Here is a 26,944-nt window from a genome sequence, read left to right as displayed (position 1 = left end):
CAAGTATGATGTTCTTGAAGAGGACAATCCCAAAAATTTATGGGAGAAGTTAACGAAGACTTATCACTCAAAGTCTTTGGCCAACAAGCTGTTTCTCAAGAAAGATTTGTTTGGGCTCAAGATGGAAGAAGACGAAGATTTAAGAGATCATCTGAATCGTTTTAATGGCTTAATCAACCAGCTAAATAATTTGAATGAAAAATTAAAGGATGAGGACAAAGCTGTTCTACTACTAGTGTCTCTACCGAAGAAGTATAATACTGTGATGACTTCTTTATTGGTTGGGAAAATAAAGTTAGATTTGGATGAGACTATTGTTGTTCTTCTGGAGGCCGAAAGATTGATGAAACAAGAATCGAGTGACAAATCTGATGGAAGTGCATTTGTGGTACATTCGCGTGACACGGAAAAGAAGTATGCTAAGAAACATAACCCTAATATCAGGTATTTTTATTGTGAGGAATTGGGTCATATACAATTTATGTGTCCAAAGGCAAGAGAAGACTTGAGAGAGTTGAAGAAAAATCGCGGGGGTAGTGTTTCGCTTGTAGAAGCCGATGAAGATGTTCTTTTGGTTCAAGAAGAGAAGGGATCAAAAGAAGAATGGGTGCTTGACTCGGGATGTTCTTATCACATATGTGGTAGGAGGGAGTGATTCTCGTCCTATAAAAAGTGTGAGGGAAAGATTGTAACTTTACCGAACGGTAAAACGGTAAAGGTTGCTGGCATTGGTGAGGTAACAATGAAATGTCACAACGGTCGTGTTCAGAAGTTAACTCAAGTAAGATACATACCGGAGTTAAATCGAAATCTAATTTCGTTGGGTAAATTAGTTGATTTGGGATATACTGTTATGATGAAGAACAGTATGTTGAAAGTCACTAAAGGAGATTTAGAGATACTCAAAGGTCGAAAAGATAAGAGAAATCTTTTTGTACTAAAAGGAGGGGTTATTGTTCGAGGGGAGGTATTGGGCGATCGACGTTGATGGCTTGATGGTGACCGTTAATTCAGTTGTGCATGAAATCATATTGGGTTGAAGGGGAGGATTGTTGGGGTTAAACTCAATAGGTAGTATGATCTTGGTGATAGAAAACATAATTGAATTGGGTAATAATTGTATGGGTAGACAATTATTATCATAATTGAGTTGGGTAATAATTGTATGTGTTGACAATTATTATTATAATGAGAATGGGTAATAATTGTATGGGTAGACAATTATTATTGTAATCAGATTAGGTATGTCTTGTTGGCTAAGTTTGTGATGGCTATATATACATAGTCATGTTATTGTTTTGATGTATGCTTGAGTATTGTTTGACTTAAGTATCGCTTGAGTGAATACCGTTTGGTGAGATTGATTGTATTATTGATAATTGTTTTGATTAATAATACAAGTTGGGACGTGGGTTTTTCCGCTTCATATATTGAGTGTGTGTTTTGCATTGTTTGTTTGGTTCTATACTTGTGTGTGTTCCCCCTAACACAAACTGCATCATATTCATGATTGCGTTGTCTGCTATCATTTTCTCGTATTAGTATTTTATTATTTTAGCGCATGAAATAACCTTTAGTTAATTTTTATTGGTATCCTGATCGACAAAGTGCATGTGGAAATAAAAACAAATTGCATACATATACGATAAAGTTCAGGTATCGGCAAAAGCAAATTGCAGGTTTATATGCATGTACAATTCCTATATTGACTGGGTTTGGTCTTAACTTAAATAGTTTTGCTAATTATTTAATGCATGTGATTTTTGAATAAGAATTGCAGTGGGCGCATTTTCCTCACATTCATCTTGGACTGGCACGGGATAGCAACAAGCAAGCCAAGTTGGATAATAAAAGGACAAGGGGTGAATCTCAAAGGTCCTGTCCCTTTTACTCGAAATGGTAAATTTATGATTTAGTATATTCGGAATCCACGAAAAATATGTAATAATATATATGATTCTCATTAACTCTTTCATGTATTTGCTTTGTTGCATCCTTTTTTAAAGAAAGCACATACATTTTCTTTATGATTTTACTTGACAATGAATAATTTTATTTGTTGTTATCGTGTACCCATCATGCTTTGATTATATAGATTATGCAATTGGCCATCTATTTGATTCTCTGTTTTATTGAGAAACTGAGTTTAAAGTTCTCGTCTTGATATAAATTATGTTGATTTGAAATTTTAATCGGCCTTTGGTACATGTATAAAAATCTAAAGTTTTTTTATATGTAGATCTGCAAATATAATTTTTGAAATTTAATTATTCTGATGCTTTGTAGATTAAAACTCTTTAGTTATTGTTTATTGGTCATGGCGAAGGGGACAGAGTATTCACTGCCATGAAAATTTTGGGAATTTTGATTGATATTAATATCACTTTCACCGAGTTTATGGCGGGAGGTTCCTTTTATCTGCTAATGCATGCATCTATGTTAAAGAATCACAAGATTTATCAACAAGAAATGGTTCTACTATTAGTGTTTATCAGAACTGTAAGTGGTAGCCTGGTGGAATTGCTTATAAACATTTTTACCGATTTTATCAAGTGAGAGACATCTAATTGCAAGCTTACGTGCTTTCTTATTAAGATGATCATATGCAATGTATTTTGGTTTGTGTTTGGAAGTACCTATTGCAATTTATACTTTCTCCACTGTTATTGAATTGAGAGACGACTAATTACAAGTTTATATGGTTTCTTATTAAGACGATCTTATACAATGTACTTTGATTTTTGTTTGAAAGTATTTATTACTATGCTTTATACTTACTCTGTTATTGAATTTAAATGGGATGAAGTTATTCTGATTTATCAAATTTAAAGCTTCATATAATGATTGCAGTGAAAGCAACATTATGCTTTACTTTCATTTTTAAAAATCACGGGCTTCCTAACGAGGCTTGATGCAAACTAAAATCTACTCGATTTATCCTGTCAAGGGTCTTGTTTTTGGCTCTATGCACTGGAGGATCTGGCCACTGCAGTGTCATATGCTTGCATCTGTCTTCAGAACTGTAATATATTTTGCAATGTTCTTATCTCAGACTCTGGAAGGCTGTACTTTTGTCCTACCACATGTATATGTAGTATGTAGTAGTAACATCTGAACTTAATATTGTGCTAAGACATTATTTGTTTCTTTGATATACTGTAGTTTCAATTCTCCTAACCTTTCGGTGCATTGTATACTAAGAAATGTAATGTTGTGAGAGCCGAGAGGCCCTAGACGAAGTGAAACCTGACCTTCTGGAAACACACGCCAATTCGGAAGTCTGGGTAATTAGTTGCCACATGGTGTTAAGGAAGACTGTGAGGAGGCATCCACATGTTGTTCAAAAGGAAGAAGATTTGAGAGGGGGATGGAACACGAGCTACAACCGTGGTTTTGTTCAATGCTGTCATCAGGGGCGGAACCAGGAATCTAACATGGGGGCACCAAAATAAATAAAAGTAGAAAATATACCGATTTATTTGAGATGTGCACGCCTTTCTTTGATCAAATAAAAAGAATCAATGATCTCCTCGACAGCAATGGTCTCCGCAATCTCCTTTTCAATATACACTATCAAATAATCCCTAAGAAATTCATCTTCCATTCGATTGCGAAGACTTGTTTTCACAATTTTCATAGCAGAAAAAGCTCATTTAGATGTTGCAGTAGATGCTGGAAGAGTAAAGACAAGCCTTAATAGTCTATCAACTAATGGATACATGTCAGTTTTCTCTGTGGTTACCAATCCATGACATAAATCACCAAGAGTAGACGGATTCTTCAAATCTGGATGAACCGGAACATCTAACCCATAATGTTGTAGTTCACACTGTAGATGGATTTTTTCATCTCCCAAAAAATCTTCTATATAAAACTTTTCAGCTAAGTTGCAAATTTTCTTTATGTTGAAAGACCTGTAACCATCCCTAGGATTTAGTGATGCACTTAAAATGAGAAGCTCCATCATTTGTTCACTGAATCTATTATTTAGCTCCTGTAATTGTTGATCTATGGCAGCTGTAAAGATTTCTACTCGGTAATGATGTTCCACTGTCACCATTTGCTTTTGTTTTCCTTGTCGACGAAGAGATTTAAGCACATCAAAGTAGGGAGCATTCATATCTAGAATCTGAAAGGAATATGTCCTAAGTCCAATCATGTATAAGGATTTAGGAATAACTTCCTGTGTAATCTGTTTTGATTTCATTGATATTAATAAAAGACTTGTTTTGTTTTTATTACGAGCTCTATCTATTTAAGTGTTTAAATAAGATATACCATAGCTTAGAGTAAAGCTTTCTATGGATTATGATGAGATCATAATAGTGAGACCTAAAAGATGACAACTCTAAACTTAAATAGTTCCTGGTCGTAGGATTACTAACTGATAATTAATAATCCACAGAGATCGGTACATACTATGCTTGCTTTATTATGAAGGATGTCTGTTCTCATAGACATTTGTGTGGTGACACTATAGCTAGTATGTAGGTGCTTATTATGGAATAAGTTCACTGAACATGACTCGCACAGCTGAACAACTGATGGAGTTCACTCACGTGTCAGCAGTTGTTCACATAGTGATAGTTGTACAAGTATCCTTAGACTTGAGGTCATCATAGTCATCTTGTGTACACTGAACTATGCTTTGGTTTAGTTCTTAGTCTCCAGGGACAATTATTAGGGCTCTACTGGGTATAGGAATTTATACACGAAGATAGTGTATGATCAATAAAGGATCTACCCCTTCCAGTGAAGGAAGCGAATGTTCAAGGCTGATCCACTTATGCTAGTTCAGGAATCTCTGGCCAGAGTAAATAAAATTAGAAAGGAGTTTCTAACTTGCATAGAACTACGCATAGTAAATGGTAAGCAAGTGATTGAATTAGATAGGCTTGACACGAGATCCATGCCTTGTATTTAATCGGGACATTGTATGGTAGAAGGAGTTTATTGTACGGTAACTATTCACTGAATAGGTTCTTGGTTATTCTAAGCAGTGAATTCATATTATCCGGATAGTCGCGATATGCTGAGAAATATCCTTCACGATGTAGAATAAATGTGATTAATTAATTAATCATATTTAATAAATTAGAGAATTTATATAAATAATGATAAAATAGTTTTATTATTATTTATTTCTACTACCGGTTTAATATTAAACATACAGGGTCACACCATAAAAAGAGAATGATTTTATGGTGGAGGAATTAATTAATAATGGCTAATAATTATTTATTTATGAAATAAATAATTAATTGGTAAATTTAATAATTGATTAAATGAGATTTAATTGATTATAAATTAATTAAGAAAAGTTCTTAATATTATTAATTAAGGATTTAATTTTTGGAAATTAAATCAAGAGAGAGAATTATTTCTAAAGTGTTTAGAAAAAAGATTAATAATTAAAAGGTATTTTAATTATTAATAAGAATAATAAATGGGATAATAATAATAATATTTATGGAAAAATTTCAGCTGAAAATTTTGCCTATAAATACACTATTATAGACCCTATTTTTATTCGAACATAAGAACCCCAAAAACCCAAAAAGTTTGGAAAACCCAATTCTCTCCACCTCCTTCCTCCTCCTTAACATCGTTTTCTTGGTGGATACCGGTGGAGTGCTTCACACTTGAGGAGCAACTGCTAAGGATCTCTGATCGTTGTCTCCGAATTATTTTAAAAGTTAGATTCGATCCCTCGAATTTTTATTCATGATCTGTATGCTTTTATTTGGATTTTATATGTGTAAAAGTGTTTTTCCATGCCTCCGCTGCGATTAAAATCCAACAATGGTATCAGAGCATAGGTTGTATGCATATAGATCTGTGGTAAAAATTTCAGAATTTTATGTGCTTGTATGAATTAATTATGATTTTTACAAGTTATATCATGGATTAATTTTGTCTGATGAGAAATCGTTTCTCAGAATTATTTTGAATGTTGATCTGGGTTCTACAAGTGTTGTAGATCGTCTGGGTATTTTTTTCATAATTTTATGATGTATAGATTTTTTATTATGAATTTTTGAAGTTCTTGTAATTAAATTCATAATTAAATAATCATATATATATATATATAAATTGTTAGTATGTATATATATATCTATACATCTGCATATGTTGTTGCTGTTGCACGGAAAGAAAAGAAGGCAGACAAAGGAACAGTGGTGTCAGGCGGCTCATTTTTCGAGGAAAGCAAAAGGCGGCTGCTGCAAGAAAAAAAAAGGGGTGTCGCGCATTCCGGGAATGCGTTACACACCTGTGGCGCATTCACGGAATGCGTTACACCTTTTAATTGGTTAAAAGGATTGTAACGCATCACCGGAATGCGTTACAGGCCTTGTAACGCGTTCCTGTAATGCGTTACAACCCGACTGTCCATATTAAAATTGATTTTCTGGGAGTTTTGTAACTCCGTTTTGGGCGTGCAATATACCATTGGATTCGTTTTTCCGAGACGGATCTAATGGAGTGATCAATTTTAGTTTATATAAAAGTTTTGAACTTTTTATAATTCCGAAAGTGTTTTAAAGCTGTTTTTAACTGTTTTTAATTGCTTTTAAATGCTTCATGTGATACATAGAGATGTATAATGCTTAGACTAATGTGCTAGATGATATAACATGCCTACCTTGATGTTTATTCATGTTGATATATGTGATATATGCTTAGTTTATCATGCGATGATAGATTTAGGTGAACTTAAATGAACATAAGGCGTTTGTTAGACAACCTAGTATAGTGAAATTGTTTCATAACCTTAAGAATAATATTATGAATACAATCATGAGATTCTTGTGTTTATGAAACACGTAATTGAATATGAATTTTCGATATGAGAGAAAGGATGATTCTGTCAACAACAGATTTCTATCTGTAAGAAAGGGTTATTAAGTGACGCCTCTTGACAATGCTCCACCCGATCTGGGAATCATCTGATTATTGATTTGAAATATTTAATTTAAAAGGAAGAATTTCTTTATAATATGATTATGATTGTAACGTAATATAATCCCTCTAAAATTAAATAATATCAAGTAGTAATTGGCCAATGATACAACGGGCTTGTGTCGGTCATAGCCTTCCAACATGATAGAAAGTAGTTCTTATTTTTGAATCATTGTCGGTTCGTGCTACAGCCGAGGGCTTTGATTTTGAAATAAGAAATACTTGTCTATTACATAGAGATGTGTACATTGAATAAGAATCTAAAGGTCGGTACGTGCTACAGCCGTGGGCCTTTGGGGACTGATTCAACTGTACGGAATGTTAGGTTAGACTTGACTTAGAATATTGAGTTTGTCGTGCTACAGCCGAGACTAAATTATTCAAGAGGCTAAAGTTTGATTAGGGAATAACATAAGATGTAATTGACAAGAGTTGTCTACCTATTGAACATTACATGGCGGTTCGTGCTACAGCCGGGGTTGTGTAATGGAATATAGGATCCCTATTCCCACTAGCATTATGAATGCTTAATTTTTCACGTAGGGGGTTGAATAAATTAGATAAACTAGTGGGAGCCACTTATGAATAAAGACCCGATTCATATAGTGTTTTTAAAATGAAATCGAATATTTGCTAAGTGTTGTTATGTGTTTATCATTTACAGATTTACTTTGTACGTTATGTCTTCTGCACTATCACTCAGGAGCATACTGGATGCTCACAAATTGACTGGTCCTAATTATGCTGACTGGCTTCGAAACTTGAGAATTGTTCTCAGGATTGAGAAGCTGGAATACGTGATTGACTCACCTAAGCCTACTGAACCTGCTAGTGATGCACATAATGATGAACATTATATGTATCGTAAGTGGATAGATGATGCAAATATTGCTCAATGCATCATGCTAGCTTCCATGAACATTGAGCTACAGAAGCAACATGAGCATATGGATGCTCACACTATCCTCATGCATCTACAAGAGTTGTATGATGTGGCAGGGAGGACAGCTCGATATGAGATATCGAAGGAGTTGTTCGGTTGTAGGATGTCTGAGGGATCATCTGTGAATGACCATGTACTTAAGATGATCAATTTGATTGAACGTCTTGGACAACTTGGTTTTGCCATGGATGGGGAGCTGAGCCAAGACTTGGTCTTGCAATCACTTCCGAGTTCGTTCTCGCAGTTTGTTGTGAACTTTCACATGAATAAGTTGGATGTCAGCCTGCCTGAACTCCACAACATGTTGAAGACTGCGGAATCGAATTTTCCCCCTAAGAAGAGTTCTGTTCTTCTAATTGTTGAAGGTTCCAATCCTAAGAAAAGGAAGAGGAATTCTTCCAAGAAGAAGAAAGTAGGTGAAGAAAAGCCGGTTCCACCAAAAGCTGAAGACCCCAAGAGCAAAGTTGTTTGCTTTCACTGTAACAAGGTGGGGCACTGGAAGAGGAACTGCAAGGTTTACCTTGCAGAATTGAAGAAGAAGAAGGGTAGTGAGACTACCGCTTCTAATTCAGGTATGTTCATGATAGAAGTGAATATGTCATTAAATCAAATTTCTACTTGGGTATTAGATACCGCCTATGGTTCTCAAATCTGCAATTTATTGCAGGGACCAAGGAGAAGTAGGACTCTTGAGGAAGAAGAGGTGATTCTACTGATGGGAAATGGAGCAAGAGTTGCTACTGAAGATGTATAATCATTTCATTTACATATGCCTACGGGCAAGACTATTGTTTTAAATAATTGTTATTTTGTTCCCTCGATTGTGAGGAATATTATTCCCATGTTAGACTTGGCTGGATTTTCATTTATTATTGAGAATAATGAATGTTCTATTCTTAGAGATAATATTCTTTATGGACGTGGTACTTTAAATAATGGTTTGCATAAATGTGACATAATTTACTTCAGATTGAACAAACTAATAAAAGAAAAGGGATGATGAAAATCTCACTTCATAGTGGCACTGCAGTCTCCATTTAGTAGACATAAAGAGAGGACTGCAAATTTGCTAGGAATGGTACACACAGATGTATGTGGACCAATGTCTAAGCAAGCCATGGGTGGATTTTCAAACTTCATTACTTTCATAGATGATAGATCTAGATTCGGATATGTGTTTGATGAAACACAAGTCTGAAGCGTTTGAAAAGTTCAAAGAGTATAAGTATGAAGTGGAGAAACAAACCAAACAGAGTATTATAATTCTTCGATTAGATCGAGGTGGTGAATACTTTAATGGAGTGTTTCTAGATTATCTCAAAGTAAATGGTATAGTCTCCCAGTGGACACCTCCAGATTGGTATCTGAAAGGAGAAATCGAACTTTGTTAGACATAGTTCGGTCCATGATGAGCTATGCAAATCTTCTAGTATTCCTATGGGGTTATGCATTGGAAACCTCGGCATATTTTCTGAATAAGGTGCTTTCCAAATCTGTTCCTCAAACTCTGTATGAGATATGGAAAGAAAGGAAACCGAGTCTTAAACACGTTAAGATTTGGGGATGTCCAGCTTATGTCAAGAAAGTTGACCCAGATAAGCTGGAATATCGATCCGTAAAATGTAGTTTTGTGGGATATCCTAAAGAGACTTTAGGGTATTACTTTTACACCGATCATCGGGTGTTTGTCTCCAGACATGCTACCTTCTTGGAAAAGGAGTTTATCCTTAAAGGAAACAGTGGGAGCAAAATTGAACTTGATGAAGTTCAAGAAGCACAAACTACTACGGATCAAGTGGAAACACCTGTTCTGACTAAACAACCTTTTGTGGAACAGCCCATTCGTAAGTCAGGGAGAGTGTCTCGCCAACCTGAGAGGTAATATGGCCTTGTCATTGAGAATGACAATGAGTTGTCGATCATTGATGATGACGACCCTGTGACCTATAATGAGGCTATGAGTAGTGTTGACTCAGAGAAATGGCAAAGTGCCATGAAATCCAGAATGGAATCTATGTATACGGTATACAAAAGATAGATTATAGCAGATGGCCAGGTGGAGACCTATAAGGCCAGGCTTGTGGCAAAAGGATTCAAACAAAGGCAATGGATTGACTTTGATGAAACCTTTTACCTGTAGCCCTGTTATAATCAGTTCGGATTTTGCTTGCGATTGCTGCTTACTACGACTATGAGATCTGGCAAATAGCCACATGGTTTTCTTTCCAAGAGAAATGAAAACCTAGTGTGTAAGCTGCTGCAAACCATATGTGGTTTAAAGCAAGCTTCTCGAAAGATGGAACATTCATTTTGATGAGATAATCAAAGAGTTTGATTTTATCAAAAATGAAGATGAACCATGCGTCTACAAAAGGGTTAGTGGGAGCGCGGTAATATTTCTTATATTGTATTGAATTAGAGTTGACACACATAACAACATAGCAGACCCACTCACAAAGCTACTTTATGAAAGTCACTTTGATCGTCATATAGACAAGATGGGTATTAGATACCAGAGTGATTGGCTTTAGTACAAGTGGGAGATTGAAAGGAATATGTCCTAAGTCCAATCATGTATTAGGATTTAGGAATAACTTCCTGTGTAATCTGTTTTGATTTCATTGATATTAATAAAAGACTTGTTTTATTTTTATTACGGGCTCTATCTATTTAAGTGTTTAAATAAGATATACCATAGTTTAGAGTAAAGCTTTCTATGGATTATGATGAGATCATAATAGTGAGACCTAAAAGATGACAACTCTAAACTTAAATAGTTCCTGGTTGTAGGATTACTAACTGGTAATTAATAATCCGCGGAGATCGGTACATACTATGCTTGCTTCATTATGAAGGATGTCTGTTCTCATAGACATTTGTGTGGTGACACTATAGCTAGTATGTAGGTGCTTATTATGGAATAAGTTCACTGAACATGACTCGCACAGCTGAACAACTGATGGAGTTCACTCACGTGTCAGCAGTTCTTCACATAGTGATAGTTGTACAAGTATCCTTAGACTCGAGGTCATCATAGTCATCTTGTGTACACTGAACTATGCTTTGGTTTAGTTCTTAGTCTCCAGGGACAATTATTAGGGCTCTACTGGGTATAGGAATTTGTACACGAAGATAGTGTATGATCAATAAAGGATCTACCCCTTCCAGTGAAGGAAGCGAATGTTCAAGGCTGATCCACTTATGCTAGTTCAGGAATCTCTGGCCAGAGTAAATGAAATTAGAAAGGAGTTTCTAATTTGCATAGAACTACGCATAGTAAATGGTAAACAAGTGATTGAATTAGATAGGCTTGACACGAGATCCATGCCTTGTATTTAATCGGGACATTGTAGGGTAGAAGGAGTTTATTGTACGGTAACTATTCACTGAATATGTTCTTGGTATTCTAAACAGTGAATTCATATTATCCGGATAGTCGCGATATGCTGAGAAGTATCCCTCACGATGTAGAATAAATGTGATTAATTAATTAATCATATTTAATAAATTAGAGAATTTATATAAATAATGATAAAATAGTTTTATTATTATTTATTTCTACTACCGGCTTAATATTGAACCTACAGGGTCACACCATAAAAAGAGAATGATTTTATGGTGGAGGAATTAATTAATAATGGCTAATAATTATTTATTTGTGAAATAAATAATTAATTGGTAAATTTAATAATTGATTAAATGAGATTTAATTGATTATAAATTAATTAAGAAAAGTTCTTAATATTATTAATTAAGGATTTAATTTTTGGAAATTAAATCAAGAGAGAGAATTATTTCTAAAGTGTTTAGAAAAAGGATTAATAATTAAAAGGTGTTTTAATTATTAATGAGAATAATAAATGGGATAATAATAATAATATTTATGGGAAAATTTCAGCTAAAAATTTTGCCTATAAATACACTATTATAGACCCTATTTTTATTCGAACATAAGAACCCCAAAAACCCAAAAAGTTTAGAAAACCCAATTCTCTCCATCTCCTTCCTCCTCCTTAACATCGTTTTCTTGGTGGATACCGGTGGAGTGCTTCACACTTGAGGAGTAACTGCTAAGGATCTCTGATCGTTGTCTCCGAATTATTTTAAAGGTTAGATTCGATCCCTCGAATTTTTATTCATGATTTGTATGCTTTTATTTGGATTTTATATGTGTAAAAGTATTTTGCCATGTCTCCGCTGTGATTAAAATCCAACAGAATCAAGATAGTATGTCGTTCACAAAATGATCTCACATTTTCTAAGAGACTCTCCCAACCATCACTTCTCAATTTTTGAATCAACATCTTTGTAGTAGAAACCAGATGCATGGCATTTAAAATATCTTGAGACTTTTGTTGTAATGCTCGACAAAGTAGATCAGTAATAACCATTATCTCCTTAACCACATGTAAAATAAATACAAATTCATAAGACATTAACATTTTAATAGCACTTAAAGCATCACCTCGTTGAGAAAAAGTTGTCCCTTGAGCAACAACGTCAATTAAAACCGAGCGAGTAGCACCATACATTCTTATAAAACTACATATAACAGTGAAATGTGAACTCCATCTAGTATCTCCGGGATGTTGTAATGTTCCAATTTGATTGAGACCTTTACCTGTTTGAATCTCTTCTATTTCCTTTAAATGTTCAATTTCAGCAATTTGATTAGCTTGCAACTCATCATGCCGCTTAGAAGAACTAGTAACCGCATTGATTATAAAGATCATATTTTGAAAGAAAGTGTGAATTTGAGGTACTTCTCTTGTTGCAGCCACAAGTGCTAATTGTAATTGATGTGCTAGACAATGAATGTAATATGCATAAGGACAATATTTAAGAAACAAGACTTGCAGCCCATTCCACTCACCACGCATATTACTGACACCATCATATCCTTGACCTCTTATGTTCTGGACATTAAGATTATGATGAGACAAAATAGCACATATTTCAGTCTTTAAAGTTAAAGAAGTTGTATCTTTAACATGGACTAATCACTTGATCTCGTTTGCATATTGGGTCCATGTTATTAGTCCATGTTATTAGTCCATTAAGATTATGTCAACCATTTGATTGCATCTATCGATGTTTTAAGACGCATTCGATTTCGTTTGATCTCTTCTGCATTTTGTTTCTCCACTATCTTCTCCAAGTGACAATGCTGATTTTTAAGATTATAATAACATTTAGCCGCAAAATTATGAGCTGAATTAGAACCATCTCATTTCCCAACATGACATCTAAAAGCACAATCTTTTCCATTATTTACTTTCCTCCAACTGTTAAACCCCTTGACAGTAAAAGTATTCGAGCCACACCTTCCTAATGGATTTTTAGCAAAAAGAAAACAATAAAAACAATATGCTGCATCTTTTTCTGGGGAGTACTCTAACCAAGAAAATTTATCAAACCAACTCTTTTAAAATCGACGGGGATGATTTTCTGGACCAGAGAAGGGATAAACTTGCACAGGTTGATATGGGCCAAGATCAATGTATGCTCTCCTAATTAAATCTTTTTTATTTGGATGATAAGTCTCAATTTGTTTCCGCAAACTAGGATCACGTTGTTAGATATATTTGATAATGTCATGGCTAATATGTTTTATGTTTAGATTTCAGATCTTATTTGAACTGAACAAATCAGTACTTAACTGATCAGTACTTATACTGGAAGTCAGAACTTAAGGGATATCAGTACTTATGTTATCAGGAGATAGATATCAGAACTTAAGTGCTGAAGGACGATCAGATAAGGACAGTAGCTGATTAAAGTTAAGAAGATCAAGATAAACATAAGAAGAGATATGCATGAAGAAGGAATTCCGTGAAGAATGGAATACTTGGAATAGAAGATATCTGATTGATATATTTTAGGAAGCAGAATTATATTCCATATCAATTAGCGATTATCTTGTAACTGTGTAGTATATAAATACAGACATAGGGTTTACACTATAAGTGTTATCATTATCGAGAATATTATTTACTATAACCCTAGCAGCTCTCGTGATATTTTGTTCATCACTGAGAGATAACAGTTCCAGATTGTAACAGAGTTTATTGATTAAATAAAGTTTGTTTTCTGTTACATAAGTTCTTGAAGTTTGATTTGATTGTAATAAACACTGTATTCACCCCCTCTACAGTGAAAGTGTGACCTAACAAGTGGTATCAGAGCCTTCTGTTAACACACATACAGTTAAAGATCCAAAAATAATCATGTCTGACACAGAAACTCCAACTAAGCCTACCAAAACTGAGGAATCATCAAAGACATCAACTCAGAGTCGATATGAGACTATCAGAGTTCCCATATTGAGACCATCTGAATATCCCATATGGAAGGTAAGGATGACCATGTTTCTGGAAGCAACAGATCCAGAATACCTTGATAGAATCAAGGAAGGGCCTCACAAACCTACCAAGCTCGCTGTTGTAGTTGCAGGTGAAGCAGCAATGACCGTACCAAAGGAAAAGAGTGATTACACTGCTGAAGATATAGCATCTATTGCTAAGGATGCCAAGGTACGACACTTATTGCATAGTGCCATTGATAATGTAATGTCAAACAGGGTAATCAACTGCAAGACTGCTAAGGAGATATGGGATGCACTGGAGACAAGGTGTCAAGGAACTGAAACAGTTAAGAAGAACAGGAAGACAATACTCACTCAAGAGTATGAACACTCTGACTCTAGGACTAATGAGTCATTGACTGATGTATATGATAGATTTGTCAAACTCTTGAATGACTTGTCATTAGTAAATAAGGAGTATGATCTTGAAGATACAAACCTTAAATTCCTGTTAGCTCTTCCTGAATGTTGGGATTTGAAGGTAACAACAATAAGAGACAACTACAATCTTGATGAAACAACTCTTGATGAAATCTATGGAATGCTCAAGACTCATGAACTTGAGATGGAACAAAGAAGCAAGAGGAAATGAGGAAAGTCAAGGACAGTTGCTCTCAAGGCTGAAGAGGAATCCCCCAAACCACCTTCCTCGAAGAAAGACAAGGGTAAAGCTCTTATCATAAAGTCTGATACTGAGTCATCAAGTTCTGAGAGTGATGATGACTCAGATTCTGAAAGCTTGCCTGAAACTAATGCTGATGAGGAGATGATGAAGCTGTGTGCTCTTATGGTGAAAGGAATCACAAAGATTGCATACAGGAAGTTCAGGAAGGGAAAGAAGTTTTCCAGAAAAGGCATAAGTTCTGATAAGAAGAATTTCAGAAGATCTGAAGGAAGAGTAGGAAAGTCTGACATAGGAGATTACGCTAATGTTAAATGTTATAATTGTGGTGAGAAAGGCCACATATCTCCTGATTGCAAGAAGACCAAGAGTGACAAAGGCAAAGCTCTTGTCACAAAGCAGAAAAGCTGGACAGACACCTCAGACTCTGAAAGTGAGGAGAACTATGCATTGATGGCAAATGCTGATAAATCAAGTTCTGAGAGCAGTTCTGAAGCTGCTGAAACAAAGGTACCTCAGACTACTTATGCTTTTCATACTGATGATATTAATGAGTTGAGAAGATATCTTAAAACCATGTTTGTTAGTTATAGAGATCAAACTTTAACATGTGAAAGATTAACTTCTGAAAATCTTGCTTTTAGGAAAAGAAATGATTTCTTAGAAAAAGAGTTAGTCATGTTCCATCAAACTCAGCAGGATAGAGATGATGCTTTTTATGTTAGGGATGAAGTGCTAAAAATGAATGAATCTCTAAAAACTGAGTTAGAAAAGGAGAGAGAGATTATAAGAACTTGGACTAACTCTGGAAAAACAACTCAAAATTTGCTAAGCAGTGGAAACTGGAAAGAGGGCTTAGGCTATGGAGAAAATAAAAATGAAAAAGGAACTGTAGAAATTAAGCCTGTTGATAAGCAAAAGCCGAAGTTAAAACCTGTTAAGTTTGTAACTGAAAAATCTGAAAATGAAAAATCAGAAGTTAAAAAGGAATTAGCTTCTGACAAACTAAAACAGGAAAAGACAGCTGAAGTTAACATAGGCTTAATGACAAAGAAGCAACTTAAGCATAAGCTGAAAGATGTTAAGAATGCAAACAAGGTAAAATCACCTAGGAAAAACAGGAATGGAAAGGAAGGTGTGAATAAAAGCAATAACTATAAATCTGTTCCTGATGCTCCTAGGAAAGCATGTCATAACTGTGGAAGTTCTAACCATCTGGCTTCTTTTTGCAGGAAGAATAAGAATATTAACTCCTTATCTACAAATTCAGGAGTTAAGAGTCAGTCTGTTAGATACAAACCACAAAATCCTTGTTTTCATTGTGGTAGTTTATGGCATTCCATTTATACTTGTAAGGAATATCATAGTTTGTACTATGATTATTATCAAATAAAACCTTCTTTAAAGAAAGTTTCTGTTGTTCCTTCTAGTGTAAGTTCTGATTCAAAGTCTGGTAGTATAAGTTCTGATAAGAAAACTGTTAACATAAAATTTGATGCTAAATCCGCTGCAAATGTTAACAAACCTAAAAAGGCCAAAGGATCCAAGCAAGTCTGGGTCCTTAAAACTAATAATTAGTGGTCTTTTTGATTGCAGGGCAACAGGAAAAATATTTTAGTTCTAGACAGTGGATGTTCAGGACATATGACTGGAAATAAGGCCCTGCTATCAGACTTTGTGGAGAAAGCTGGCCCAAGTGTTTCTTATGGAGATGGCAACATTGGAAAAACTTTGGGATATGGCAATATCAATCTTGGGAATATCATTATTAAAGATGTAGCTCTGGTCTCAGGACTTAAACACAACTTACTGAGTATAAGTCAAATCTGTGACAGAGGTTATCATGTTGATTTCTTTGCAGAACATTGTGAAATAGTTAGTAAATCTAAAGGAAAAATTGTTCTGAAGGGATTCAGGCGTGGTAACATTTATGAAGCTAAGCTTTCAACAAGTTCTGATGGTTCTGCAATCTGTTTAGTAAGTAGAGCCTCAACTGAAGAAAGCTGGAATTGGCACAAGAAACTCTCTCATTTAAACTTCAACAAGATAAATGAACTGATCAAGAAAGATCTTGTGAGAGGACTGCCAAAATCAGTGTTTGTTCCTGATGGTCTTTGTGACTCATGTCAGAAGGCTAAACAAAGAAAATCTTCGTTCAAGAGCAAGACTGAATCATCAATTCTTGAGCCTTATTATCTGCTTCATGTTGATCTATTTGGTCCAGTGAATGTCATGTCTATTGTAAAGAAGAAATATGCGTTGGTCATAGTAGATGAGTTCACCAGATACACATGGGTGTATTTCTTGCACACAAAAAGTGAAACTGCATCTATCCTGATTGATCATGTCAAACATCTGGATAAATTGATCAAAGATTCTGTGAAAATTTTGAGGAGTGATAATGGCATTGAATTCAAGAATTTGATAATGGAAGAGTTCTGCAAAAATCATGGAATAAAGCAGGAATTTTCTGCTCCTGGAACTCCACAGCAAAATGGAGTTGTTGAAAGGAAGAATAGAACTCTAATTGAAGCTGCACGAACAATGCTTGAAGAAGCAAAGCTTCCAACCTATTTCTGGGCTGAAGCTGTGCAGACTGCTTGTTTTACTCAAAATGCAACACTCATTAACAAGCATGGAAAAAAACCATATGAGATGGTGAAGAACAAGAAGCCAAATCTCAAATACTTTCATGTATTTGGATGTAAGTGTTTTGTTCTCAAGACTCATCCTGAACAGCTATCCAAGTTTGATCTAAAAGCTGATGAGGGAATCTTTGTGGGATATCCACTTTCTACAAAAGCCTTCAGAGTCTATAATTTGAGAACAAAAGTGGTCATGGAATCTATCAATGTCTCTTTTGATGACAAGAAGATCACTGGACTTGAAGATTGCATTGATCATAATCAGCTGAGTTTTGAAAATGAAGATTCATATTCTGATACCTCAAGTCCTGACAGTCTAAGTCCTGATACTGTAAATTCTGATGGATTAAACTCTGATGTTATTGAAACTGTGGTGACTACGTCAAAGAAAGATGCACCAATGCAGGGGGAGCATACTCAAGATATTATCACATCTCAAGAAGCATCAGAACATACATCTGGCTCTTCAAATTCAGATTCGTCAAGTTCTGATAAGCCAAGTACTGAAAATCTAAATACTGAAGGATCCAACTCAGAGAGCATAGTTTCAGGGGGAGCATCAGAAAATGAAACCGAAGACAGCATGAATCATGGGGGAGCATCCAGTTCTAGAGAAAATCTTCCATCTGCAAGGAAGTGGACAAAATCACATACACCTGATTTAATAATTGGAAATCCTGAGGCAGGTGTCAGAACTAGAACAGGTACTTCGAATGAATGTCTTTACAATTCTTTTCTCTCTCAGTCTGAGCCAAAAAAAGTGGAAGAAGCTCTTCAAGATGCTGATTGGGTGCAAGCAATGCAGGAAGAGTTGAATGAATTTGAAAGAAACAAAGTCTGGACCTTAGTGCCAAGACCCAAGAATAGATCGGTTGTTGGTACAAAGTGGGTATTCAGAAACAAAACTGACAGTGATGGCATAATTGTAAGGAACAAAGCAAGGCTGGTTGCAAAAAGATATTCTCAACAGGAGGGAATTGACTATGATGAAACATTTGCTCCAGTTGCTAGGTTAGAAGCCATAAGGATATTCATGGTTTATGCTGCTCACAAAAAGTTTACTGTCTTTCAAATGGATGTGAAAAGTGCTTTTCTCAATGGAGAATTGGAAGAGGAAGTATATGTTGAACAACCTCCAGGCTTTGTAGATTCCAAACATCCAGATTATGTCTACAGGCTTGATAAAGCACTTTATGGACTTAAGCAAGCTCCTAGAGCATGGTATGAGACTTTAGCTCAGTTTCTTCTGGAAAGTGGATTCAACAGAGGAACTATTGACAAAACACTGTTCTATCTCAACCATGGCAAGGACTTACTTTTGATCCAGATTTATGTTGATGATATTATTTTTGGGTCTCCAAATGACAAACTTTGCAAAAAGTTTGCCAACCTAATGCAGTCAAAATATCAGATGAGTATGATGGGAGAACTTAGTTATTTTCTGGGCCTTCAAGTCAAGCAGAGTGAAGAAGGAACTTTTATTTGTCAATCTAAGTACACCAGAAACTTGCTAAAAAAATTTGGAATGCAAGACTGTTCAAGTGCATCCACTCCCATGGCCACTGCAACAAAACTGGATAAGGATACTGGTAATTCAGTAGATATTACTGATTACAGAGGTATGATTGGCTCACTTCTCTATCTAACTGCTAGTAGACCAGATATCATGTTTGCTACCTGTCTTTGTGCAAGATTTCAAGCAGATCCAAGAGAACCTCACTTAACAGCTGTAAAAAGAATCTTTAAGTATCTTAAAGGAACAGCTGATCTAGGATTATGGTATCCTAGAGAATCAGATTTTAAATTAATAGGTTACTCAGATGCAGATTTTGCAGGTTGCAAAATTGACAGGAAAAACACCAGTGGTAGCTGCCAATTTCTTGGAGGCAGGTTGGTTTCTTGGTATAGCAAGAAACAAAAGTCAATTTCCACATCAACTGTAGAAGCAGAGTATATTGCTGCAGGAAGCTACTGTGCACAGATTCTCTGGATGAAGAATCAGTTACTGGATTATGGGTTAACGTATTTCAAAATCCCTATTTATTGTGATAATCAAAGTGCTATTGCTATGACAGGTAATCCAGTTCAACACTCTATGACAAAGCACATCAGCATCAGGTACCATTTCATCAGGGAACATGTGGATGAAGGTACAGTGGAATTGCATTTTGTTCCCACAGATCAACAAGTAGCAGATATCTTCACAAAACCACTGTGTGAAGCTACCTTTACAAAATTGGTAAATGAACTTGGAATGATTTCAGGTTCTTTCTCTAAATCTGCTTAAACTTGTTATCAGACTTTATGATCAGTATTTACAGAATTAATCTCTTTGTATATTCTGTGCATTAATTGATAAATGTTTTTAAGTACTGATTGTTGTCTGATACATATTTCTAAACTCTGATAAGTGATATGTCTGTTTCAGTAACTATTCTACCCTATGAGGATAATTGTGCAAGATACTGACCTACTAGTCTTCAATAAACAAATGATCCCATGAAAGAAGTAATTATTTCTGTGGAAATCTTATGACACAAGCAAATTCTGATACTTGAGCTTAGTTTAGTTTACTTTATTCATCTTACTACTAAGTCCCAAATTAGAATAATGCTACTCATCTGTTTAAGTTCTGATTCTAGTAAAACTGCTGAATGTACTAAGTGCTGATAAACCTCACTTATCAAAAGAAAAAGAAAAAGAATCAAAGAATAATATCAGGTACTCCTTTGAGATCTAGAGTAAAAATGTGAATGGGACGACCCAAGTGCATTGCTGGTATTAAGTAAATATTCATTAGAAAAGCAAAATATTTTTTCTTGGTGACTTTTCACACTCTATGATTACTGGAGAAATACTCTGATAATAGCATAAATTCTGATAAGCAGTCGTGACTCACTTACACTGAGAAGCCTCTGTAAAATAGAATTTCAAAAGATGCATAAAATTAGCACAAAAACAGTTGAGGTGGACTCATGCATGAACTCATTTATCAGTAGGTTTCAGGATAATGACAGCTATTTAGCAAAATTTTAATTTTGACTTATTTCTAAGATGTACTGAAGTAGATCAGACTTTACTCTTTGTCTGTTATTTAGCTTAATGCACACACACATCACTCCATATGAATGATGAAATTTCTGTGGTGGTCTATGTTATTTTAGATAAACAGTCATTGTGTCACTTTTGCACAAATTCTGAGGACAAGTTCTAGTTACACGTTCTGATGATTAAGTTCTGGCATTCATAACTAAGAACTTGTATGAGTATTTACTAAGATAGATATTCCTTGTTCGAGTTAAGACATTATGTTCTGATGACTGTTAAGTTCTGGTATAGGTCTAAGTTCTGACTTTTCAGTCTAACCCTTTACTTGACTTATCTGTGAGTAAAATTTGGTAACAGTCTCAGATCAATTTCGAAATGTTGAAGTGGAAGATTAATAGTCTATGGTTAAAACATAATGGCACTCGTCCTTGAACAGTTCACTCTTGTTACATGTGCACATTCCTTTTCCAATGACTGTTATTCTTTTTCAAAGTCTAGGGAGACGAGGTAGAATTAATTCTACCTGTCAGCATTAAATATCTTTGCGTCTCTTGGCATTCTCTTGCCTATATACACAGCCACTTCACATTAGTCTTTCCATCACACACACTTATCCTCCTTCTTCTGTCAAAAACACAATGGTTCGATACAACATGTTTTTGAACACACAAACCTTCACAATGGAGCTCAGTTGTGCCGAGTGGCAGCAGGAGTGGCATATAACAGCCATTCCTGAGGAGATCTGGGACTCTGTCCCACAGGAGGTGCTGGCTCACCTTCTATTCTTCGAGATGGATTACCATCACCATCTGGAGCGCCTAGAGGAGGAAAGGCGAGAAGCTATCTGTCAGCAAGAGCGAATCATACGACTCGCCATCTTGTTTGTCGAAGATAGGAAGAGGAAGATGACTTAATCTCGTCTTCTTCCTGTTCTTCTTCATCCTCAGCTTTGTCAGGCTTCTTAGCTAGGACTAAAGCTGTTGACGTTAGGATTAGAAGCTTAGGGCAAATCTTGTATTGATGTAATCTCTATTTCATATATGTATTGACTTGATATATTAATGAAAACTGTTTTTACTTCAAGATTTTGTCTCTGAGTTATTTTATCTTGTGTTGTTAAATCCTGCTTGATATTCTGATGACCTTTTAAATTTTGTTTTTTTTTTAAGTTCTGATTCTTTATCAGCACTTATTCATCGAAATTATCTCGGTCATTTTTAACATGATTCATTTTCAGAATATTAATGTTGCAGTGAAAAACAATTCAATCAGTGCTAACGGTTTCAATTTTGAATTAAACCTGTGTCTCTTGATAACTGAAATGGTTTTTCCTTGAAACAAGGCAACTGGGTAAGTAATCATTCCTGTTTTCTCGAGCCCAGTAACTATCCGTTATTACTGCATGTCTGACAGGTGTCCAACGGTAACATTTTTTTTAGAGTATAAGAACAACAGAGAGAAGATTTCTTTAATCTTTTACTTTCTTTATACTTTATCTCTCTTCTTACTTTTACTCTCTTTCTCATTCTTTCTCACGTTGGTTTTTCATACAGATATTATCTCAAACACCTAACAGGCATACTTGAATTTCAATATTTTTTCACATGGCACCAAAGGATTTAATCATTGATGGAGCAAAGTTTGTTCCAAACAACTATGCTGCAATTCTTGATCATGCTGAAGCTCCATCTGAATTGCATTTTGTGCAAGATCTTCTTGCACATAGTGAGGTTGGGTACGCCTTAACTCAGCCTGAATTATTTTCAAGTCAACAAGTTCTGCGGTTCTGGAGGACTGGAGTTTATGATGATGGTGGTAAACGAGGAACTCCCAGTATTATCTTCCAAGTGGGTGATTCTTCCTATGTAGTCACTCCTGGTACAGTACGAAGAGCATTACATCTTCCAGAAGATTGTACCTTCTCTATACCAGAGGAATCAGAACTTCGAGGGTTAATGACTGATTTGGGATATGAAAAGAGTCTGACGAAACTTGGACAGTTGAAACGGGCTAATATCAGAAGAGAATGGAGTTTCTTCTTCGATTGCATCACCAAGGCTTTTGGCAACAAGTGTTCAAATTTTGATGCCATCCCAATTCTGAGTCAGCACATCGGGTATGCTATTATCCATCAAACTCATTTTGATTTTGCAACTGGAATAATTGGTTTTATTGGAGATAGGATGACAGAGGATCGAGATGTTGTTTATTTTGCTAGATTCTGTCAACTTATTTATACGTATTGTACTGCTGAACCCCAGTTAGTCAGCACTCAAACCCCACCTTTTAAGGTTGCAAAAAGGTACTTTAACGACCTGATAAATGCTGACACAAAGAAATCAATGGTGAGACAATTACAGATTCCTCAGTCTGTGAAACAGATTCTGGTAAATGTTGATCCTGCTACTTACAAATCTGTTTACTCAAATGTTCAACCAACTCACCATAACCAAAATCCATCAACCTCAGTCCCTACCTCTCATTCTACTCAACCTACCCTCAGAACTTATCTCAAATCCTATCTCTCCACTTCACAGACTGCTCAACCTTCTTCTTCAGCACCTACTGTGAAGCCTACATCCTCTAAGCCAAAGAGAACAAAGACTGTTCCTCAAACATCTCAGAAGAAGAGGAGGATTACTTTGAGAAATGAATCAGATTCTGAGGATCAGATTCCCTCTTCAGAACCTGTGGTAGATGAAGCTGAGAAGGCAACTTCTCAGAAGGATTCTGCAATTGGGGGTTCTAGGCTTCTCAAGAGGCTTAGACGTATGACGGTTCCTGAAACTCCCAAGGAATCCAAATCAACAAGGAAGTACAAGAAACAGAGGGCACAGAGGCCAGTTTCAGATGATGAGGAGGAAGCAGCTAAGGAAGGGGATCAGGAATCTCTGATCTCACAAGACAAGGAATTTGCTCCAGTCACTTCTTCTCCATCAACTCCATCTCAGGAACCTGTATCTGACAAGGCTAATTCACCTTCTAGGTCTCTTGTTGATCCAGGCACAAATGCTGAAATTGATATTCAGAACTTGGTTGTGCCTGAAATACTTTTCTTAGAAGCTCCAACAGCAAATAATCCTTCCACAACACCTGTTACTGATGCTGTTCAAACTCCTGAGTTATCACTAACACCTTCTCTGCATCAAGATGCTGATGATCAGATTTTAGGTGAGCATCAGGATATGGCTGTTGATCAGAACTTAGTATCAGATCAGCAATTAGAGGATGTTGAAGCCTCCATTGCTACTCACACAGTTGTCTTATCAGAAGATACTGATTCTTTAAGTTCTGATGCTGCAAATGTTGGAGATACTGGTGAAGCTGCTACAACTGTAGATGCTGATGAAGCAGGTCCTTCAGGACATACTCCTCCACTGACTCTTCCTAAGTCTGAACTGCTAAAGGAGTTTGTTATCAGGGATGCACCAGTACCTTGGAGTGAAACTCCTGCAGGTCAGGAGTGGACTAAGGAATGGAACTCAGTTTCATGTGTTCCAAATGCTTTACATCTTGCTGAGCACTTGACTAAAGCTGATGAAATGTTACATTCTGATGATTTTAAAATCCAGCTTAGAGTCACTGCATTGAGTACTAAACATCTACAAGGTCTTCATTCCAACACTCATGCAGAGCTACACAAGATTCAGGAGAACTTTATTAAACAGGAACAAGTTTGGAAACTTGATAAGAAAAAGTTCTTCCAACCTACCATTGACAGGGTTGCTTATATTGAGAAAACTCAAGAGAAGCAACAAGCTCAGATTGATCAAATTCTGACAAATCAAGCTTCTCAGCAATCGCAACTTACTGAAATCCAGACCTCAGTGGAACTACTTATCTCTCTTTTATTACCTGCTGATGCCAAAAAGGGGGAGAAGGTAATTAAGTCCAAATGCAAAACCAACAAGTCACTGCAAGGAAAGGATGATGGAAAAGATGACCAAGGAAACTCTGGAATGGGTGGTGGTCATAGTCAAGGTAGAAGGTTTACATCAAGACAAGCTAGTCACAGAACAAGTTCTGATACTGGGAAAAGAATAAGTTCTGCTGCTGGTAAAAGGATAAGTTCTGATGAACTTCTAGATCTTGATGAGGAAATGTCAAGACAGTTATTTCTTCAAGAAAATCCAGGGATGGACTTGGAAAGTTTAAAGGAAGAAGAAGCCAGACTTAAATCAGAGAAAGTCACATATAAATCTGAAGCTTCTGGTAAAAAGTTACTTCCAAAATCTAAAGGCATTGTGATCAAAGAAAGGATACATACTGAAGAAACTTTGGCTAGATCACAACCACAGATAGATCCAAGATCCAAGGGTAAAGAAAAGGTTGGTGAACCTATCAAGCCTTATGTACCTCCTGAGGAAGAAGAAATTACTGATGGAAAAGATAATCTTGCTCTGACTTCAAGAAAAGTTCTTAAAACAACCTCTGACATGGCTCAAGTTGTTCAGAGTCAAGAAATTGTAAGTTCTGATATTCAAAAGAAGCAAGTAACCTCTGACAGTGCTCAAGTTAACTTGATATCAGAAAATAAATCTAAAACACTCCTACCAGGATTCACTAAAGCAAAACAGACTCAATCTTTGAAGACTACTTCAAGTGGTTTTGAAGCAAGAGTAGTTACTGGAAAGGAAGCTAGAGATAAAACTGGATTGGGAAGTGCTGATGAAAGAAGAGTACACAACACTACCGATGATCCAACTTCCTTGAGTGAACCAGGTATTGGAGCAACTCCTGAGAGATTGAATCAACTAGAATCTGTACAGATGGTTTACCATACCTACTTGAAAGAATACATTATGTTGTATTTCATGACAGATGGTAGGGTTTATCATATAAGACAAAATGCTATTCCTTTGAAGTATTTTGAAGAATTGGAGCATGTACTTTTCTTACTTCAAGTGGATAACAGAATAACAGAGACTGCTGCAAACTACTTAAAAGAACAGATTCAGAGACAGAAAAGACTTTATTCTGTTAAGTCTGACAGCAGATATGTTCCAAAGTACAGAGATCACAATGGTGATATTGTTGATATGAAGCCTAATACTGCACAGATCAGAACATATCTTGGTATTAAGGGGCTTGAATTCAATCTAGAGTCTAACAAAGCTTATGTCATAAGACTAGATCGGGAGTTGAGAAAAGCAAAGATTAATGATCTCAGAGCTGCAATATTTCAAACTGGTGAAGATACTGTAGAGCTTAAAGATGTCAAACGGAGAATGATTGATGAACTCAGATATGCTGAGAAATGTTTGTTGAAGAATTATCTCAGAACAACTCCTGACATCAGAGAGATCAGAAAATGATGAAGCCAAGTCAAAGATCTACAACTGCTTAAATTCTGATATTTATACAGATTGAAGTTGTTATCAGAAGTTGAATTGGTAAAAACTTTAAGGACTGTAAGTTGTAGTTATCTTGTCTATTTCTCATGCATTTGTACTTAATGTTTTTGACATCATCAAATATCTGTTAAACTTGTATATTTTGCTAATTTACAAGTTGGGGGAGATTGTTAGATATATTTGATAATGCCATGGCTAATATATTTTATGTTTAGATTTCAGATCTTATTTGAACAGAACAAATCAGTACTTAACTGATCAGTACTTATACTGGAAGTCAGAACTTAAGGGATATCAGTACTTATGTTATCAGGAGATAGATATCAGAACTTAAGTGCTGAAGGACGATCAGATAAGGACAGTAGCTGATTAAAGTTAAGAAGATCAAGATAAACATAAGAAGAGATATGCATGAAGAAGGAATTCCGTGAAGAATGGAATACTTGGAATAGAAGATATCTGATTGATATATTTTAGGAAGCAGAATTATATTCCATATCAATTAGCGATTATCTTGTAACTGTGTAGTATATAAACACAAACATAGGGTTTACACTATAAGTGTTATCATTATCGAGAATATTATTTACTATAACCCTAGCAGCTCTCGTGATATTTTGTTCATCACTGAGAGATAACAGTTCCAGATTGTAACAGAGTTTATTGATTAAATAAAGTTTGTTTTCTGTTACATAAGTTCTTGAAGTTTGATTTGATTGTAATAAACACTGTATTCACCCCCTCTACAGTGAAAGTGTGACCTAACACACGTATTAACGAATTGAAATCAATAATTTCATCAATGTTCTCAGAATCAATACCTTCATTAACAATCTCTGGATTTTGAGGATTTTGCTCGGAGTTTCTGTTTATCCCACCAAAAATCAGATGCTCAACTCCACCTCCAGTGACTTCAATTGAGGCGGCAGAAGGTTCTTCATCTTCACAAGTAGTTGTTTGATTCTTCTTGGGTTGAAAATATGATGTAATCTCTTTTCTCTTACTCAT

At 35.6% G+C, this 26,944-nt stretch overlaps 1 protein-coding gene across 1 annotated transcript; it reads right to left on the bottom strand.

Annotated features, from left to right (window-relative positions):
* Positions 1-3,649: 3,649 nt before the first annotated feature.
* On the bottom strand, positions 3,650-26,944 carry LOC141719864 (uncharacterized). The gene is made up of 4 exons (XM_074522229.1): positions 26,758-26,944; positions 13,179-13,231; positions 12,157-12,819; positions 3,650-4,129 (listed from the first exon to the last, which is right to left on the bottom strand). Exons 1-4 carry the CDS (start codon positions 26,942-26,944, stop codon positions 3,650-3,652), a joined length of 1,383 nt encoding a protein of 460 aa, XP_074378330.1.

The sequence above is a fragment of the Apium graveolens genome, chromosome 4, assembly GCF_009905375.1.
Source record: "Apium graveolens cultivar Ventura chromosome 4, ASM990537v1, whole genome shotgun sequence".
NCBI lineage: Eukaryota > Viridiplantae > Streptophyta > Magnoliopsida > Apiales > Apiaceae > Apium > Apium graveolens.
Note: the sequence above shows the minus strand (reverse complement) of the source record. Positions and strands in the feature narration are given on the sequence as shown.

Excerpts from the sequence above, each read along its gene's own strand:
- LOC141719864 (XM_074522229.1), bottom strand. The coding sequence starts at position 26,944 with ATGAGTAAGAGAAAAGAGATTACATCATATTTTCAACCCAAGAAGAAT. Across the intron at positions 13,232-26,757 it reads TCCAGAGATTGTTAATGAAG|GAAGGTGTGGCTCGAATACT; the intron begins GTATTGATTCTG and ends AAAATCCATTAG. Across the intron at positions 12,820-13,178 it reads GGTTTAACAGTTGGAGGAAA|AACATAAGAGGTCAAGGATA; the intron begins GTAAATAATGGA and ends CTTAATGTCCAG.